Below are 17,110 nucleotides of genomic sequence, written 5' to 3'. Positions count from 1 at the left end.
TCCTTGCTTCCTCGAACAGAGAACACTAAACAGAATATACTTTTCCTCAGGGATGTCATGCTCTCTATGGCCCATTAGCTTCGTACTTTTATCCAGTAATGTACTCAGGAACAAGGTGCTTCCTTGTCTCTTCACTCAAAGGCCCCAAGTGGCTTTCAGTGCCACAGTCCATGTGTTTCTCTCTCTGGTGGAACCTCACACCTGCCCAGTGCCTGCAGACGCATACTAACAGAACTGACTTGCTGTTTCTAATGTAACAAGGACACGAGACTTGTGACGAGACTGCCACGCTTGTAAGAATTCCATGTAATCTAAGAACTGATGGGAACTCAACAAGAAGAGTGAAGGGGAATCAGATGTGGGAGGGACTGAGTCTTGAGGGGATGCCAAGCGAAAAAAGATATAGCATGAAATTAATCTTCTTGAGTGGTAAGTACTGTAATCATTCCCCCCTCCCGCAGGGTTCTGTCCCCCCTTTACCTCCCTGGATCCCCATTTTCTTCCTCTGGAGTGGAGGCCGACCTGCCCAGTCCCTCTGGAATAAGACACTGGGCAATGGACATGAAGCCCAGTGTAAGGTGCTGGTTTCAATCTTCCTGGAAGTTGGAGGGACATTAGACCAGACACCTCCCCGCAGACACCGAGAGTCCTGAAGCTCTCAGCCCCTTCCCAGTGAGGCCAGAGCAACGCCTTGGAACAGACTGGAATCCTAACGGTGGTTTAACATTCCACAAAGACTTGCCTGCTGGAAGTGTGTTCTAATAGAGAGTTCTGGAGGCACCAAAAAGTCTTTGCTTTTCTTTCTTTTGTGTACAAGGTTTATCTTGGAGACAAGGGCAATGGGCTCCGGGTGGGGATCAGTACAATCCCCTTACACTCCTCTCCCTGCCGCACACACATCCCAGCACAGCTCCAAGCACAGAGACAGGGCCTCTGGAGCCAGGCAAATGGTTGGTGAATTCTCTGAAAGATCAAATAGTATTTGTTTATTTATTCAGTATTCATCAAATAGTCAACAGATGCTTATTGGGGGGCGTACAGTGTGCACTGGGGGATTCGATGGTGAACCAGCTTGATAAGATCCCTTTCCTTAGGGAGCTCTGGTCTTGACCAGTTAGAGAAAAGAGTAGAGAATAAATGTGTAAACAAAGATGATCACAGGCTGGGACCAGAGTTCTGCATTTAACAAGGCTCTGGGAAGGTCAGGAATGGGGATGAACCTGCACACAGTGGACCCTGAATAAATGGATATTCCTTCTCCATGCAAATCCCCCACAAAGCAAATCTTCTGTAGCCTTGTCTTAGCTGGAGAGACACGACTCTAAGTCTCTTACAGTATCCCTTCTCCCCCACATCCCACTCACTTCCACTGAGCCCCCACCCTCCACACCGAGGCCAAGTGAAGATGCCTCCTTCCTGCTTCTCATAGCCCCCATTCCAGTTTTTTACTACATGTTCAGACACATTAGCCACAGTGCAATGATTAAGATCATGTACTCTGAAGCCAAGCAGACCTAGGTTCAAAACTCAGCTTTCCTATTATTTGCCTGGGTGATTTGGGGCAAGTTACTGATCTTTTCACAGCTTCGGTTTTCTTATTTGTCATAGTACCAACCTCACCGGGTATCTGAGGATTATACAGGATAATATAGCTGAAGGCTCTAGCTTAATACCTGGCATATACCAAGTGGTCACTAAGTGTTAGTTATATTCTATGATTACCATTAATAACAATACTAATATAAACTTTTGCTGACTCCTCATTGCCTGCCAAATCCAAACTCCTTGCCAGGACATGCAAAATTCTCCCTTTTAACTAGCTTTCCTTGTTTGTTTGTTTGCTTGCTTGTTTGTTTGTTTGTTTGGGGGTAGCTGGAGGGCAAATATAAACTCATCAGTGTGACAAAGTACAGAGTGAAGGCAGGGCATGAAATCCATCTGTAACAGACTGTGGGATCACAGAGCAAAAAGGGGCCACTTCTGAGAGGAAGAATTAGAGGAGGTAGCATTCAAGCTGAAAGTGAAGGATGCAGCTGGTGACGGAGAGGGGGACAGACGTCTCATGGTAGGGGTCCTAGTGGTTGTCTGGCATAGAGAAGGAACTGTAAGGCAGCGCCAGCACCACAAACTCTGGAGTCAGCCTTGGTCCACTCAACTGCAAAATGGGATAACAGTGGGGATGACTTCATGGGGTTCCTCTGAGATTAAATGTGATTGTACATGCAATAATATAGCATGGGGCTTGGCAGAGTAATTGCTTGAAAGTGTTAGCAGTTGTTAACTGTTCTCATCACCATTAATGCTGGAGAATATAGCTGAAGATGAGGACAGACTAGGGACACCCAACACTGGGGTCCATGTTAAGAATATTATATTGTTCTGCGCTTGCAGCAGTGGGTACAGTGTTGCACGGTCACACAGTATTTGATGAATAGATGGATAAACAGGTGTTTGAGGCCTTGAATGCCATATCCAGGAGTCTGCTCTGCAGGTTGTACAGGGTGGACCTGCAGATGTTTTGAGCAGGGGTTGCTGTAGCTTGCAATTACTGGCAGCATGAAAGCCAGGTCATCCTCGGTGTCAAGGAGCCAGGGCAGGGCCCTCCCCAGTGTCCTGGGTACCACACTTCCCTGCAAGGAACCTGAGACCAGAAATAAAGGTTCAAGCAGCCACGTTGCCAAGGCTGTTTGCCATGGCAACATCAGGGAGCCACTCGTGGGCCGGCTACTGCAACTGCTCAGGGCCTGGTTTCTACCGTCTCCCCGCTCTCTCTCTCTCTCTCTCTCTGCTACATGACTATGTTCTGCCAGGCAAGCACCAGGAAAACACACGGCTGCAAAGCTTGCTGGGGAGCATCTATCTCAGCCAACAGGGTTCCCAGACAGTGGGTCCCAGACAGTTGAGTCCCTGCCACATAGGCCAGCCCTGGCCAAGGGGACAGCAGCCAGGGGCCCTGTCCTGCCTTGGCTGGGTGATCTGAAGGCACCCCTGGTCTGCTCCCAGTCTGTTTTCTCACTCCAAGGTAAGGGCATTCAGCAAGGTAGTCTCTAAGGCACTCCCAACTCCCTGAAAGCTCAAATTCACATTGGTGTATTTACATCATTGTCATCGTCACCGTGGCTTCCATTTATTGAAAGCTTACTATGTCAAGCAAGGCTGCAGACATTATTTATCCTCTTCAGTTATCCCAAGAAGAACATACTATTATTTCTAGTTTTACATATGAGGCACCTGGAGTCAGAGAAGTTAAGACACCTGCTCAAGGTCACCCAGATATTAAGTGGTGGACACCTGATTTAAACCCTTGGCAGTTAAAATCCAAAGCCCAGAGCTCTGAACCACTATCTGATATTTCTTCTTACCCCTTCAAGCAGCATCTAATTAGACTGTTTCTTCAAAGTCATTATTATAACACTTGCTATGGGTGGATGGATTCCTCTTTCCCCAGAAGTTTAGGGGAAAGAAAAACATAATACTCTGAAAAAGGAACCTCATGGCCTAGACAGGATCAAGAACCTCAAGCTCAGGTCAGAAGATAAGCATTAGGGTTTAGATTTGTCTGTTTTAAATACTAAGGATGGTTCCTAATGACTGAGCATCTCTAAACACTTCACAGTCACATCTCCATTAGTCTTCACTAAGTATACACTACTATTAGTCCCATTACCCAGATGAAAAAACTGAGGCACAAAAGAAATTTTGTGCCAAAGCCACAGGGCTTGCCCCAAGCAGAGTTCGGTACCAGGATTGAAAGCCCTCAGCTACTTGCACAAAGAATCAGGGTGAAAGTTTGTTTTCTAAGACTGAGCAGGAATAACAGCCTTTGGGGATAATTAATCAATGGCTTTGCCATCCCATTTGTAAAAGCCTCTTACTCTAGACAAGTTCTTCTACTTTAGAAACTCAGTTTTTGCCCCAAGGAAAGGGCAGGGCAGGGAGCCCAGGAGTCCAGCTGCCACCAGGAGCCTGTAGGTCCTGTGCCTAGCCCAGCAATGCGACCGCAGGCCAGGTCCCACCTCTCAGCTCTGTGAACCTAGGCTGCTGACCCTGTGGCCCTGTCTCCTTCATTGAGTGGTCCTGAGCACCTAGTGAGAAAACCCATGATCAGCTGCATGCAAGGGGAGTCAGTGAGGTTGGGTTTAGAAACAGTGAGAGCAGGAAAAACTTGCAGAGCTGGCTGGTGGACTGTACTCTGGGGTCCCATAGCCACCTTAGGCAACAGTGTATCTCCAAAGATGATATATACATCCTGTCCCTGCCCCAGAACTAAAACCACCATCACTATCACCAGCCCACCACTCCCACCCCACCCCTCTGAGTTGTGATATTGGAAAATAACTGGCCAGGGAGTCAGGGACCTGGGCCTCCTTCAGCTGGGTGGCTTCTCCTCTGTGTCTCAGTGTCCCTTCTTCTGGAAAAGGCAGGGGTAGATGCTCCCTAAGGGCCTTCCCAAGCCTGGCGGGAGAGAGAACTACTCAGGGGCCAACATTCAAATCCCAGGTTAGACACTCACTACTGCCAAGACCTTGAGTGACTTACCCTCTGTGCCTCAATTTTATCACTTACAAAATAGGGAAAACAGAATCAAGCTTATAGTTATTAGAATACAATAGTACTCAAAAGTCTCTTAGCAGATACATATTGCAACAGTCACGGATGACATGATGTGGTATGCGGGTGGATAGCCAAGAGTGGCAACAGGCCCCAAACAGCTGAAGCTGAGTGAACCAGGCATAGGGATGCACTGTATCCTTCCTGCCACTTGCTTCTTCTGTGTAAGTTTGATGTTTTCCACAGTAAAATTTTTTAAATACAAAATTCTTTTCAGAGAACCTGATACCTAATCATATAAAACATTCTTCTGTTCAAAAACTCATCTACTTAATGGATACCCCAGTGCTAGTCTAGGATAAAAATATCATTTCTTGCCCTCCTAGAGCTGTCAATCTAGTCACAAGGATAAAAGAACACAAGCAGCCCAGGATAGTAAGTGGCAGTCTCCACGTCAGTGGTAGAGGCAGAACAGTTAGCTTAAAAGGCTTTCCAGACAGGACAGGTGCAAGCGGGGCCTTGACGTGCAGGTAGGCTATGAGTACGTTATAATGGTGGGGGTGGAGATATGGGGAGGATTTTCCAGGTCATTCCATCAGCATTTATTAATCTGTCCCTTCTCAAGAACACATGGTCTGAAGATACAAAAAAGTGTCTACCCTGAAGAGGCTCAAGGTCTAGCATATTTGTTCAGTGAGGATTTTGAATGACTACTGTGTTTCAGGCACTTGTCTGTTCACTGTGGGGGAAAAAATGCTGAATGAAACAAACAAATACCCTTGCCCTTGTGGAGCTTAACAATCTGGAGTGATTTCCTAAATAACACTTAATGTGAACCGTATTAGAAGAGATGTATCTATTATTTGGTGCTTATTTAATATTCCCGGCATTGTGTTAGATGCTTTACACACATTTTGCCATTTGATTTTCATTGACTCCTTGCAACAACCTTATGAGGGAATATTTATCTTTATCTTTACAGATGAGAAAATGGAAGCTTAGAAAGTTTATGTGACCTACCAAAGGTATCACAGCCAGCAATTTGAAGAACCAGGACTCAAACCCAGGTAGGCTGACTTCAAAGTCAGTGCATGCTGCCACGCACAGGATGCAGCTGTGCCTGGAGGTGAGAGAGAAGGCATCACCAAAACAATGGCTTGGGAGCTGGGGCCTGTGGGGCGAGTAATGGAAATGGTGGAAACGGAGACAGGAGACAGAAGAGCATGAGCCTGAGCTTCCAGGAAGACAATTCATGTCGTTCTGGATGGATCAGGATCCCAAAGGGAAAGCAGACAACTGAGGATAAAGTCGGGGGCCTAACTCTCCAACTTCAAGTACCTGATGGTCAGGTTAAACGTTAGGCTTTAAAAGTGCTGGGAAGCCATGAGTGACATTTGAGCAAAGGATTGACATCAGACATGCACTTTAGGAGGACTGGCCTGCCATCAGGGCCAAGGACAAGTGGGAGAGGGCAAAGCCTAGTGTGGCCAAGGTCTGTTCGGTAGTAATGCAGGAATCCAGCTGTGAATGGACAAGGACCAAGACCAGAAGAGGAGAAAGGAACAGAAGGGTCAACCCAACCCCATTGATTCTGCGTCAGCTGTGTGGACAGGATGGATGTGACTACCTTGGAGGAGGACAGGAAATGACTCTGCTCATTCTCTTCCAAATGACTTTATTTGGGTTCCCTTCATCCTTATATAACAAGAAGTATAAGTCCCAGTTTTTACATTAAAAAAAAAAAAAAGATTGCATGGGTGGGAGTTAGCTTTCTACTTTATCCTGCCCTTCTAACGTGCTTCACAAAGAGAATTCCAAGTTTTATGAGTAGCCAGCTGATGCCCTTTTGCATACCTTATTTAATTCCCAACCCTGAGAATTAGGGCCTATTAGCCCCGTTTCACAAATTGAGAAATTGAGGCCTAGAGAAGTAGAGGAACTTCCGAATCCTGTCTCCTCTCTGCACACTGGGCCTTCATTTGCTCAAGGTGCTGGAAATACGATGACAGAACTAGAAAGGTGTCCCTGTCTTCACGGAGCTTGGAGTCAGGCGGTCTGAGAATCTTGCCCACTAATCTTGGCTCTACTTACTCAAAAGGTAGTGTAGGTAAATTGTCTTCAGCAAGTCAACAAGTTCTCTGAAACTGTAAAATCCTCATCTATAAAATGGAGATAATAATAGCACCTAAGCCTTTGTAGAATCTTTATGAGAATGAAACATAATAATGCAAATAGAAGGCTGGGCAGAATGCATGGCATCTAGAGGATGCTCAATAAATGTTGATGGTGGTGACGACGACGACGATGATGATGATGATGATGATGATGATGGAGATAGTTGTTAGCCCTGCAATGCTCGAATTATGGCCTCATTTCCAAGCCTAAGCCCCCATTTGCAAGACTGCTTCTCACTCAAAGCAGTATTCTTCCTATTATTCCAGAGAGAGAAGGAAAAGGGTGACTCACACCCTGGCAGTGGGGGAGCTTCTGGCTGGCTTATACTAGCTGGAGAGAAGAGGGACCCAAGGTGAAGGGGAAATATGAGCCCCTGGGGCCCAGTTGCTGGGCCTTTGCCTTTCCTGGGTTTCATAGGCGTCCTGATCATTAGCACTCGTGAAGGAGCCCCAGTGAAAATGGAGCCCAGGCCTCCGATAAACAAAGCCAGTAAACATGTCCCTTTCTGGGCTCGGGTGAAGAAGTTACTCCCCCTGGTCTCGCACAAGTGAAGGGTAGGCAAAGGTACCTAGCAAAGACTGCACTTCAACCTGCTCCTACAGAGCGCTAGAACTCTGACTTGGAAAGGAAGCTGGCCCTACTCTGGGGGCTGTGGAGGCAGCAACATTTCAGATGAAATGCAAGAGAACACTTGGACTTCAAGCCATTTTCCCAATTTTCCATGTGTCGGGGGCCCTTCTCGATGCTCAGATCCAGTTTTAGAACAATGAAGGGATAGAATACCAATTGAAAAATGGACCAAGTTTACAAACACAGCATTTTATAGAACAGAACCATAAATGGCCCATAATCATAAGGGGAAAATGTTCAGCATCACAAGTAATCAAAAAATGCACATTAAAACAATAAGAATGACAATTTATTGATGAACAAACTGGTAAAAATGAAAAACAATGAAAATAACCAAGAGTTATCTGGGAATAGGGAATCAGGCATTCCCACCTGATGCAGGTAAGTATGTAAATTAGCACAATCTTTCTAGAAGGCAATCCAGAAATGCGTTTACCAAACGCCTGTATAGTTCTTTTGACAGAGTAATTTCACTTCTAGAAATTTAAATGAAGGAAAGAAGATATGTGCAAAGATAGTCATTTTAGCACAGCTTACAAGCAAAAACAAAACAAAACAAAACAAAACAAAACCAAAAAAAAAAAAACAGCTTAAATGACTGACAATAAAGAACTGATTAAATGCATTTTGGTTCAACTCTCAATGAAATACTATATTATCATTAAGATATTATGACAGTAAGTAGGATATTTATTGATGTGAGTAGTCACAGTATATTGTTTAGGGGAGGGGAAAAAAGCAAGTTACAACAGTGTGATTCCAAGTTACAATTAATATACAAAGAATGACTCTATTTTTCTACAAAGATATAATCAATAGGAATCAATAGGAAAGAAAATAGTCTGGGAGTATACATAATAACTAATAGTGATTACCTTTGGGTAAGATTACATATTTTCAATTTCTTCTTTTATGCTTGCCAATATTTCTAACAATTCTACAATTAAATATTTTTAAATGATAAAGGGTTGGACCAGATGATTTATAAAGTTCCTGCCAACTCTGACATTTCGGACATCTATGATCGATGTCCCAAGTGACTTCAAACAACCCATATTTAGTATGGGCTTATTGTGTGGCCTTTGGAGCCTAAGTCATTGCCCACAGCTGCAGCCCTCTGCATTCCTCTCTCCCCATATTCACTGCCCAGCTGTCTCTCTGGCCAGCCCAGGAGCTTCCTCTGCCTGTAATTCATGTGCCTAGCCAAGAGCTGAGCAAAGGAAGTCAGCATGGTGACAGGTGCCATAGCGGCACAAAGAGATGAAAGGCACAACTCTAGCTCTTGAATCTTACTGGGACACGGTATTCACACACAAACTAAGAAAAGCAGAAGAGAAAGCAGGGCAAGCCAGGCTGGGAAGGCCTGCTAGAGAAGACCATGCAGGATGGGTAGGTGAGGGCATTGCAGGCAAGGGGCACGGCCTGAGCAAAGGTGAAGCCAATCCAAAGTCCTTTGGAATACATGTCCCAAACCTTTCCAAGAAACTTTCACAATCCTTGGTCTGCTGGATTTCTGAACTTTGGCCAGAATGGATAAAAGTTAAGTCTCCTAAATAGAAGTCCTCCCTCTATCTCACCCTGGATTAGCTACTAAAGACAACAAGTCTTTCGGATAAAGACAGTAAATTACGTTTTTATTCACTTTCCCCACCCTTTCCAAAGGGAGGGGGGAAGGGTGAAGGAGGAAATTGCAGGAACCAGACAAGGCACATGCAAACAGTGCTCACCCCCACCACCAGGCCCTTGGCTTCTCCTGCCGGCATCAATAGCCCCATTTGACAGATGGTAGATAGGAGGCTCCAAGAGTTAAAATGGCTTGCTCTGGGGTCACCCAGCCAGAGAGTGGGGAAGGCGACTCCACTCAGGCCTTCTGACTCCAAGTCCAGTGCTATTTCGAGGTAACACACAGGACCTGTAGTCAGGAGCCCTGGGTGGCTCTGTCACCCGCTGGCTGCATGGTCCTGTACAAGCCGCTCACCCTTCACAGCCTCTATCCCCAATTGTAAAATGAGGAGGCACGTGATGGCCCGCCCCGGTCCTCTTCCCACTGGGCTCTACGAGCCTTCTAGGGCCAGCTGCAAAGCTCCCGCTATCAATTACATTTCCCAAGTTGGGCCGGCAAAAATCACCAGAAGATCCTCAGCCTGTCACGTGGTTAAAAAAAAAAAAAGCAAACGTCCCAGATTAACTTTCACTGAACTGCTTCTGCTGACATTTGATTACCCAATTTTCTAGTTTCCTTGGGCGAAATATCCCTACTGGGTAGGCACGCTGGGCGTCTAATAGGGCAAATAATTATTGGTGAGCAGAAGAACACTGAAGATGGAGTTAAAATCTGGGACAGTTATTGCTCTGGGTCCCTGAACCAGTCTCTGGCTATTTCAGGCCTCCTTCACCCGTATCTTAGGCAAGAGGTTTGGTGACACCAGACAAGTGCCAGGACGGAAGGCAGAACATTCCCAGGGACAACTCTGCCCCGCCTGCACCCAGTGCCTCTAGTCCGCGGCTGTCGATGGCGGGGAAGGGGGAGGTGAAGGGCTGTGGGGACGGTAGTGGTGCTGGGTCTAGGATCGACATTCTGCGTAGACCTGGGCTCAGGGAGTGTGACGGCGCCCGGTGACCGCCGCGGGAGCTCTACTGCGGTTTCGTCAGAGGTAAAAGTACGCGCTCAACGCGCGCGGCGTGTGCACACAAACACACACATCCGCGCGCGCAGCCCCACTCAGCACACACGCTCCCCCAACCCCGGTCTTGAGAAGCGCGATCGCACGCCACCAGCCCCTTCGGCCCCTGCCCGGAACCCACCCGAGCGCGCCCGCCACCGACCACGAGGCCCCGCGCCTCCCTGACGCATAGACGTCTGCAGCGGACGAGGGCTGGTCTTCTCCGGCGTGTGGCTGGCTTCCTCTAGGCGACACCCCGCCACGCCGCGGCGCGCCATCCCAGCCGCCAGCCCGGAGTCGCCACCCGGCGTCCGCCGGGAGCTGAATGTCTCGGCTGCTGCGTCCCCTTCAAGTCGCGTCTCACCGCTCGGAGTCAGCTTGCAAGCCTCTCCCCGCCCACCCGGTCCCATGACAGCTGCTGCCGCCTAAAGACAGGCAGATTATAACAAGAAGCAAAGTTTCCCTATCAGCCCTCTCCCCGCCCCCTCCGCCTTCCCCTCCCTTTCAGTGTTATGCAGCAAACGAGCCGGCACTGGCGCTCCTACTCCAGGTACCAAACTAGTCCTCGCGAGCCGCGCCCGGTTCCGCCCGGCGGCCCCTCTCCGAGCCCAAGCGTGCGCCCGCATCCGGAGTCTCATTCTGGGTTCCGCCGCATCCTCGTTCTCCCGGCTTCCCGCAGCCTGGAGCCGGGAGAAAAAGCCCTAACTGTGGGGCCAAACTTTATGCTTGCAACAGGCAAGGGGTAGGGGACCGTAAAGGGGTGGGGGGCGAGCGCGCCTTGTGCCGGCATTTTCGGTGGCCGCTTGTCTCAGCAGCACCCCCTCCCCCCCGTCTCCAAGTCACCAGCTTCCTCGGCAGCCGCCCCCCCACCCCACCCCAGCACACCAGAGCACCCTCTCCTGTCACGCGCGTGTCGCCGGTGGGGCTCCCAGGCGCAGCCAGAGCCCGGGACGCCGCCTCTCTTTCCCTTCCCCCAGCATCGCCGAGCGCGCACCGGGGCCGCGCGCCGCAGGGGGACCCAGGCGCCCCCAGAAGGTCCTTCTACCCCCATCCTGCCATGCTTTTCTCCCGGTGGTGGCGGGGGAGCTCCGCCAGGTTCTGAAACCCAAAAGGTGCTATCCCCGCCCGCATGTCCACGTGCCCCTCAGACCCCTATGCCCTTAGCGGGCAACTGGCAGGAAACTCCGCGCTGCGGGCGCGGATGAGAAGCCGCTGGGCCGTAGGGGAGCCACCGTGGGGACTAGAGACTGGAGGACCAGGGGACTCCGAGAACGGAGGCAGGCACCTGTGCCGGGGCCACGAGTCCACGTGAAAGTACGGCAGCAAGTGCCGGGAGCCTGAGGGCGCGCCTCCAGCACGCAGAGCTTGCCGGAGGGTCCCCGACACCTTGGCGCGGCTCCATCTCAGGGAAGCGCGGTACCCCTCAGCTCTGCCGGCGGGGGACACAGATTGCAAGCCACCAAGGCTAGACCCTCTCTAGTGGCCGTAGCGCCCCCAACGCTCTGGCTTGCGCGGGGGGACCTCCAGCTCCCTGCCCCCCTTAACAGAGCGCATCGCAGGGTGCATGGAACGGGGGCTCTGCAGCCTGGAACCCCCGATCCCCTCAATGAGCCCACAGCTGCTTCCCGGCCTCTGCGACTGCAGTGGCAGGCCCCGCAGCTCAGCACCCCTGGCCCTGAGCCCGCGGTCCCAGCTGGCGGTACCTGCGTGTCTGCGAGATAGTTGAGGAAGAAGGAGGAGAGCTCTTCGTCCAGCAGCGCGCCGCAGTCGTTCCCCGCCATCTTCCAGACGCGGCTGCAGCGTGCCGCGGAGTCAGCGCGGAGCCGGCCGGGGGGAGGGAGCGAGCGAGCGAGCGAGGGAGGCGGGAGGAGGGAGCAAGGCAGGCAGGAGGCGGAGGGCGGAGCTCAGGCCCAGGCTGCCGCAGGGCCGCTGGCTGCGGAGGCGGGGCCGCTTGGTGCCTGCGCAAGCCCGGGGTCGAGCCCCCACCTTCCTGCGCCGCGTCTGGAGCCACGATCCTCGCCAGTAGTCCCCAATCCCGAGGAAAGCGCCCGCAGCAGAGTGGCAGTGCCCAGCCTGCAGCCCGATTCCTGCGCAGCAATGCGGGCAGCCCCCCACTTTTGCCAGAACGAATCACGTTGCCTTAGCGCTGGGCGGGCCCTTCGAGACAACCTGCTTCTGCACTGCTGGGGAAACTGAGGCCCAGGAAGGCAGAGTACCTCGTTTGAAGCCACAGTACAGTTCAACAGCAGGAAGGCAAAGCCTAGAACTGCCTCGGAGCCTTGAGTTTCTCTACCTGGGCTGCAAGGCCAGAGAGGGAGGGATACCAAGTGTCAAAGGTGGAGAAATCAGAAGGCTCCTAAGAAGGGGTGGCATTTTTATCTTTTCCTTGAAAGATGCGTTGACTCATATTGTTAGCGTGGCCACCTCTCTCTCTCTCTCTCTCTCCTCTCTCTCTCTCTCTCTCTCTCTCTCTCTTTTCCTTCACTGCCCTACACCCTTTAAAAAACAAAAAAAACTTCAACGATTTCTCTTAAGAGGGCACACAGTGCCTTGAAATGGCCAGGCTCCTGCAGGCTTCCCCCAGCCCACTAGCTTTCTCCGAGTTGCTCAGATGAACAATCTCACAATGGCCTCTACACTCAGAATGCTGGCCCTGCCCAGCAGCCATTCACCCCGTAACCACATCTTCAGGGTATGCTCCCCCACTGCCCCTCAGACTGTCAGACCCTTCCCTCTTCCCGTGGTCATGGGTTCCTTTAGCTCCTCAGGCCTTTCCTTTAAAACACTGGTCCCAGTTGTCTTTTTACATTTTAGTGTAGATTAGATCTATGTGTCTCTCTCCTTACTGGACTCCAAGACCCATGAAAGCAAACCCTGAATCTGCTTTTGTACTTGCCATGTCTCCAGTGCCTGGCACATAGAAGGTACTTAATAAATAACGTGTTAACTAAAAACCGGGAGAATTTTGATCCCTCACCACCACCACACATTGTATAGATAAGGAAACTGCCCAGAGTCAAAGGTGCACATGGAGTGAGTGCCTGAGTTAGAACCTGATCTCGGGTATTCTGACTCCAACCTTGAACTCCCATCATTACGGTCTGCTGTTTGCCAGGCAGGAGATGAGGGCACCATAAAGGTTTAAAGGCGGGAAAGAGTTAGGCCTGTTTTATTGTACAGGCCTGCCTCCTGTTCTCCCCTCACCTGCACTCACAAGGGTGCCCCACCCGACCCCAGCATGGGCTCCCTCCCAGTCAGAGGAGGAAACAGGGAGAGTCCCAGTACACCTGCCCAGACATGAACACCGGAGCAAGAGCTTCCTTCTCCAGTCTGAGCTTCCCAGAACCGCAGGGTGTGATTTCACTCTTTGGGCTTTCGGCCAGTGCACTTTTAAGGAACAACGAATTCCAACAGAAAGTCTGCATCTGGCCTTGGAGCACTACCCTGGGAGTCAGGAGTCCTGGATGCTGGACCAGCCCTGCCATAACTTGTTCCAGTTGTGGACAACTCAGGAAGTTAAGAGCATGGGCCTTCCAGTCAGACTGCCTGGTTTTGAACCCCTAAAAGTCATTTAGTCTCAGGCCTCAGTTTCCTCACCTGTATGAACGGGGATCATAGAATTACTTACTTCATAGGGCTGCTATGATGATTGAAGAGATAATACGGTGCCTGGCACAGTGCTTAACCTCATGGGAAATATGCTAACCTCTCTGGCCTTCCGTTTTCTCATCTGTAAAAATAGAGATAAAGTATATATCTCTTGAAGGCAATGGCTAGTGTTACTTACCTTTCTTCCAGCACCTACAGAATGCTGCTACCTTGGACTCCAATAGATCTAAATTTGAATCCTGGTGCTCACTAGCTATATGCTCCTGGTCACTTACTACTTAACCAATCTGAGACTCAGTTTCCTCCACACAGGGACCTTGGGAGGAATGACTGAAATATATGCATGTAAAAAAAAATGAATTCATTGACCCTTCAACTGGCAGAGAGGACATGCGATTCTTCACTTAGGAGAGCTCAAGTCCTCATTGCCAATGGTGATGACGCTGGTCACCATCACCAGCGTCATCACTATTGGCAATGAGGACTTGAGCTCTCCTAAGACCCCATTTTTCTGCTGCTGCCCATGGACATCAGAGTCAGAGCCCTGTGGGACAGTTCCCAGAGATGTCCCTACCAGATCCAGCCTGGCCTCTGACTGGTGGTGTGCCCCGTATAGCCTAGAGGCCAGACTTAGAGGGTCTCCAAGGCCTGCCATCACTGGCCATGGCCTTACAGAGCTGTAACAGGAGGCAGGGCCTCCCGAGGAAGGCTCCAGTAGTGCTCACCCAAATGCATTTGTCTTTAAAACTTTGGTGTTAATAGAAAAGCCACAAACTGCCCAGATTCAGGGATTTTCTCACGAATCTCACTGTGCTCTCAGAATGGGCTACTGGCTGGCAAAAAACTCAGTAAGAAGGCACCTCACCTGAAATATCTAGCTTCCTTTTCAAAAGCATCTTATCCCAGGAATTCTTTCATCACAGGCCACCCACACTGTCAGCTTCATCACCCCCTCTAGTCTGTGGAGGAACTTGAAGTTCTTCATTGAGATCAGAAGCCCTCAAGAAACTGAAAGTGCTAGATGACCTTGTGCAATTTGCTTCCCCTCTGGAAGGCTATTTCCCTACATGTAAAATGAAAGAGCCGGGCTAAATGACCGTCAACTAAACACTCCAGCCCAAATATGATGACAATTTATAGGTATCAGCCAAAACCTAGCAGCTTTTGTGTACTGAGCATATATACCAGACACCCGAGTCTGTATCATCTCAGTTTGTTTTTGACAACCCTACGTAGTCGATATTGTGCTGCTCATTTTATGACTTAGAAAACTAAGGCTTAAAAAGAGTTAAAGTGATTAGCCCAAGACCAAGCAGTTAGAGGAATGCTGAGATATAAATCCAGGTCTGTGCACCGTCCAAGGCACAGTCCCTTGAAAAGACTGAGAAAAACTTTACACCAGCTAACCACTCCCAGGAAGCTGGAACAGAGGCACCTATCTTAGTTTATGACTTTCAAGTGAAAGATAACAATAATGCCAAGCTTGAACTTCATGTGGCTCAACTCCTATCTTCTTTGCCTTTTTATTGGGCTTGCCTCTCCCGAGATTAGTGAAAGTCTGCCCTGCGCGTGCTCCAGGTGAAGCCCAAACTCCTGAAGGCTCCACAAAAATGGCGACAGCCAAATGAACCTATTTGACTTGAATAGTAGAGTCACTACTGACAAATGCTTAGAAGTAAGAACATCAGCATTTTCTCCCTTCTGGTAATAGGAGAATGCTTTATTCAGATACTACGACCATGGTTCTCAAACTCTGGAGGTCATGACAGTCACCTGGGCCCTGTCGCTAAAGGTTATTCCTGTGGTGGGCCCAGTATCTGCATTTAATAGGCTCCCTTCAATGACTGCTGCAGGAAACTGCCCATCAGTCAGCAGATGTTTAATGAGCACCTATATGTCCTAAGTGCCATGGATAAATCGGTGAATACAACAGCTACTATCCCTGCCCACCTGCTATTCAACACGACTGCTTAGTAAATTTTTGTTGAATGAATGAGGGAGATAGGACATAGGTATTGGTAATCACTGAGGTTTCCTGCCAGACACCCACAACTCTGTGATTCTATGACCTAGGCCAAGGAGCCAGACACGCACCTATTTCCCAGTTTCTTTCCAGGAGGCAGGAATTCAAGCCAAGAAAAACTAAAAAGGCACCTGTTTTGTGTTAATTCGGAAAGCCATCTCCACCTTCCATTGAATGATAGGACTTTAGAACTGTGGAGGGCAGTGGAGAGCATGTTATTCACTGGCTTCACTGTCCAGGTAAAAGAATGCAGAATAATAAAGCAGGGTGGGGATAGAAACAAATTGTTTCCTCATCTGCCTACAGAGCAAAAGGTCCTAGACATGACCCTGCTTATGCCCATAGGTATATATTATATCTGCTGCTGCCGATGATGATAATTACACACACACACACACACACACACACACACACACACACACACACACACAGAACATGGCACTAAAGACTTGAGCTCTCCTTAGGCTTCACTTTTCTGCTGCTGCCCATGGACATCAGAGTCGCAGCCCTGAGGGACAGTTCCCAGAGATGTCCCTACAAGATCCAGCCTGACCTCTGACTGGTGTTGTGCTCCTTAGAACCTAGAGGCCAGCTTTGGAGAGTCCCCAAGGGCTGCCATCTCCAGTGCCGTGTGTGTATGTACATGTATGTTATATATATATATATATGCGTGTGTGTGTGTGTTGTACACATACATGTTATATATATATATATATATATAACATACATGTACATGCACACACAGCACTGGAGATGGCAGCCCTTGGGGACTGCCATTTATATATATATATATATACTTTGATTCAGTAAGTAGTTTTAGAATCTGCTGCATGCCAGGTACTTGTGCTACAGGCCTACAAGCAATATCCATGAAACAGTCTTTGCTCCTGATCTGCACAGCTCTGATCTGCACAATGTGCAGGGGAGAGATGAGTCAACATGCAACTTGCTAGGCTGGAATAAGTTCTTCAGTGGAGGACATTGGGAGGCTGGAGACTGGAGGGGATGAGGGACCAGTTAGGAGCTGGGAGAAGAGCCCAAGGGAGAAGCAGAGTCCTGAGCCAAGACAAGGAAAGGCGGAGAGAGATGGAGGAGCAGGTAAGTTAGAGCCATCTTTTAGAGTGGGAACCAGTAGGCTTGGATCACAGGTCAGAAGTCTTGGGGGAATTAAAGGGAAGGATCAGGACACTCAGGTTCTGATTTCAATGGATGATGAGTTTTGGAGGAGAGGAAACGTGGGGGGACGTTTCTTAAGAGGGTGTTCAAATGACTGTGAGACATCTGAGTGGAGACACACAGGGAGAATATACTCTTGCCAAGCAAAAAACTGGAAATAATCTCAACATCTGAGAAGATAGAACAGTCTGGTTCCACACCCATTTGCAGACAGTAGACAAAAGCTCACATGTGCGCACAGAACTGAGTCCAAAGATGTTCACTGCAGTACTGTCAATTGTGG

At 49.3% G+C, this 17,110-nt stretch overlaps 1 protein-coding gene across 3 annotated transcripts in view; it reads right to left on the bottom strand.

Moving 5' to 3' along the window:
• PPARGC1B (PPARG coactivator 1 beta) overlaps window positions 1–11,889 on the bottom strand; it is a 99,622-nt gene extending 87,733 nt beyond the window's left edge. Inside the window, exon 1 of one of the 3 annotated variants that reach the window (XR_005647315.1) lies at window positions 11,723–11,889. Coding sequence is in view for 2 of the 3 variants with exons in the window: in XM_039836517.1 (XP_039692451.1) it covers window positions 11,723–11,800 (78 nt within the window). In the remaining variant the exon portion in view is untranslated. The remainder of the gene's footprint in view (window positions 1–11,722) is intronic. The other 2 variants (XM_039836517.1, XM_039836518.1) reach the window with 2 other exon arrangements.
• Between the last annotated feature and the right edge of the window lie 5,221 nt (window positions 11,890–17,110).

Source organism: Pteropus medius, unplaced genomic scaffold, assembly GCF_902729225.1.
Source record: "Pteropus medius unplaced genomic scaffold, Ma_sr-lr_union100, whole genome shotgun sequence".
Lineage (NCBI taxonomy): Eukaryota > Metazoa > Chordata > Mammalia > Chiroptera > Pteropodidae > Pteropus > Pteropus medius.
Note: the sequence above shows the minus strand (reverse complement) of the source record. Positions and strands in the feature narration are given on the sequence as shown.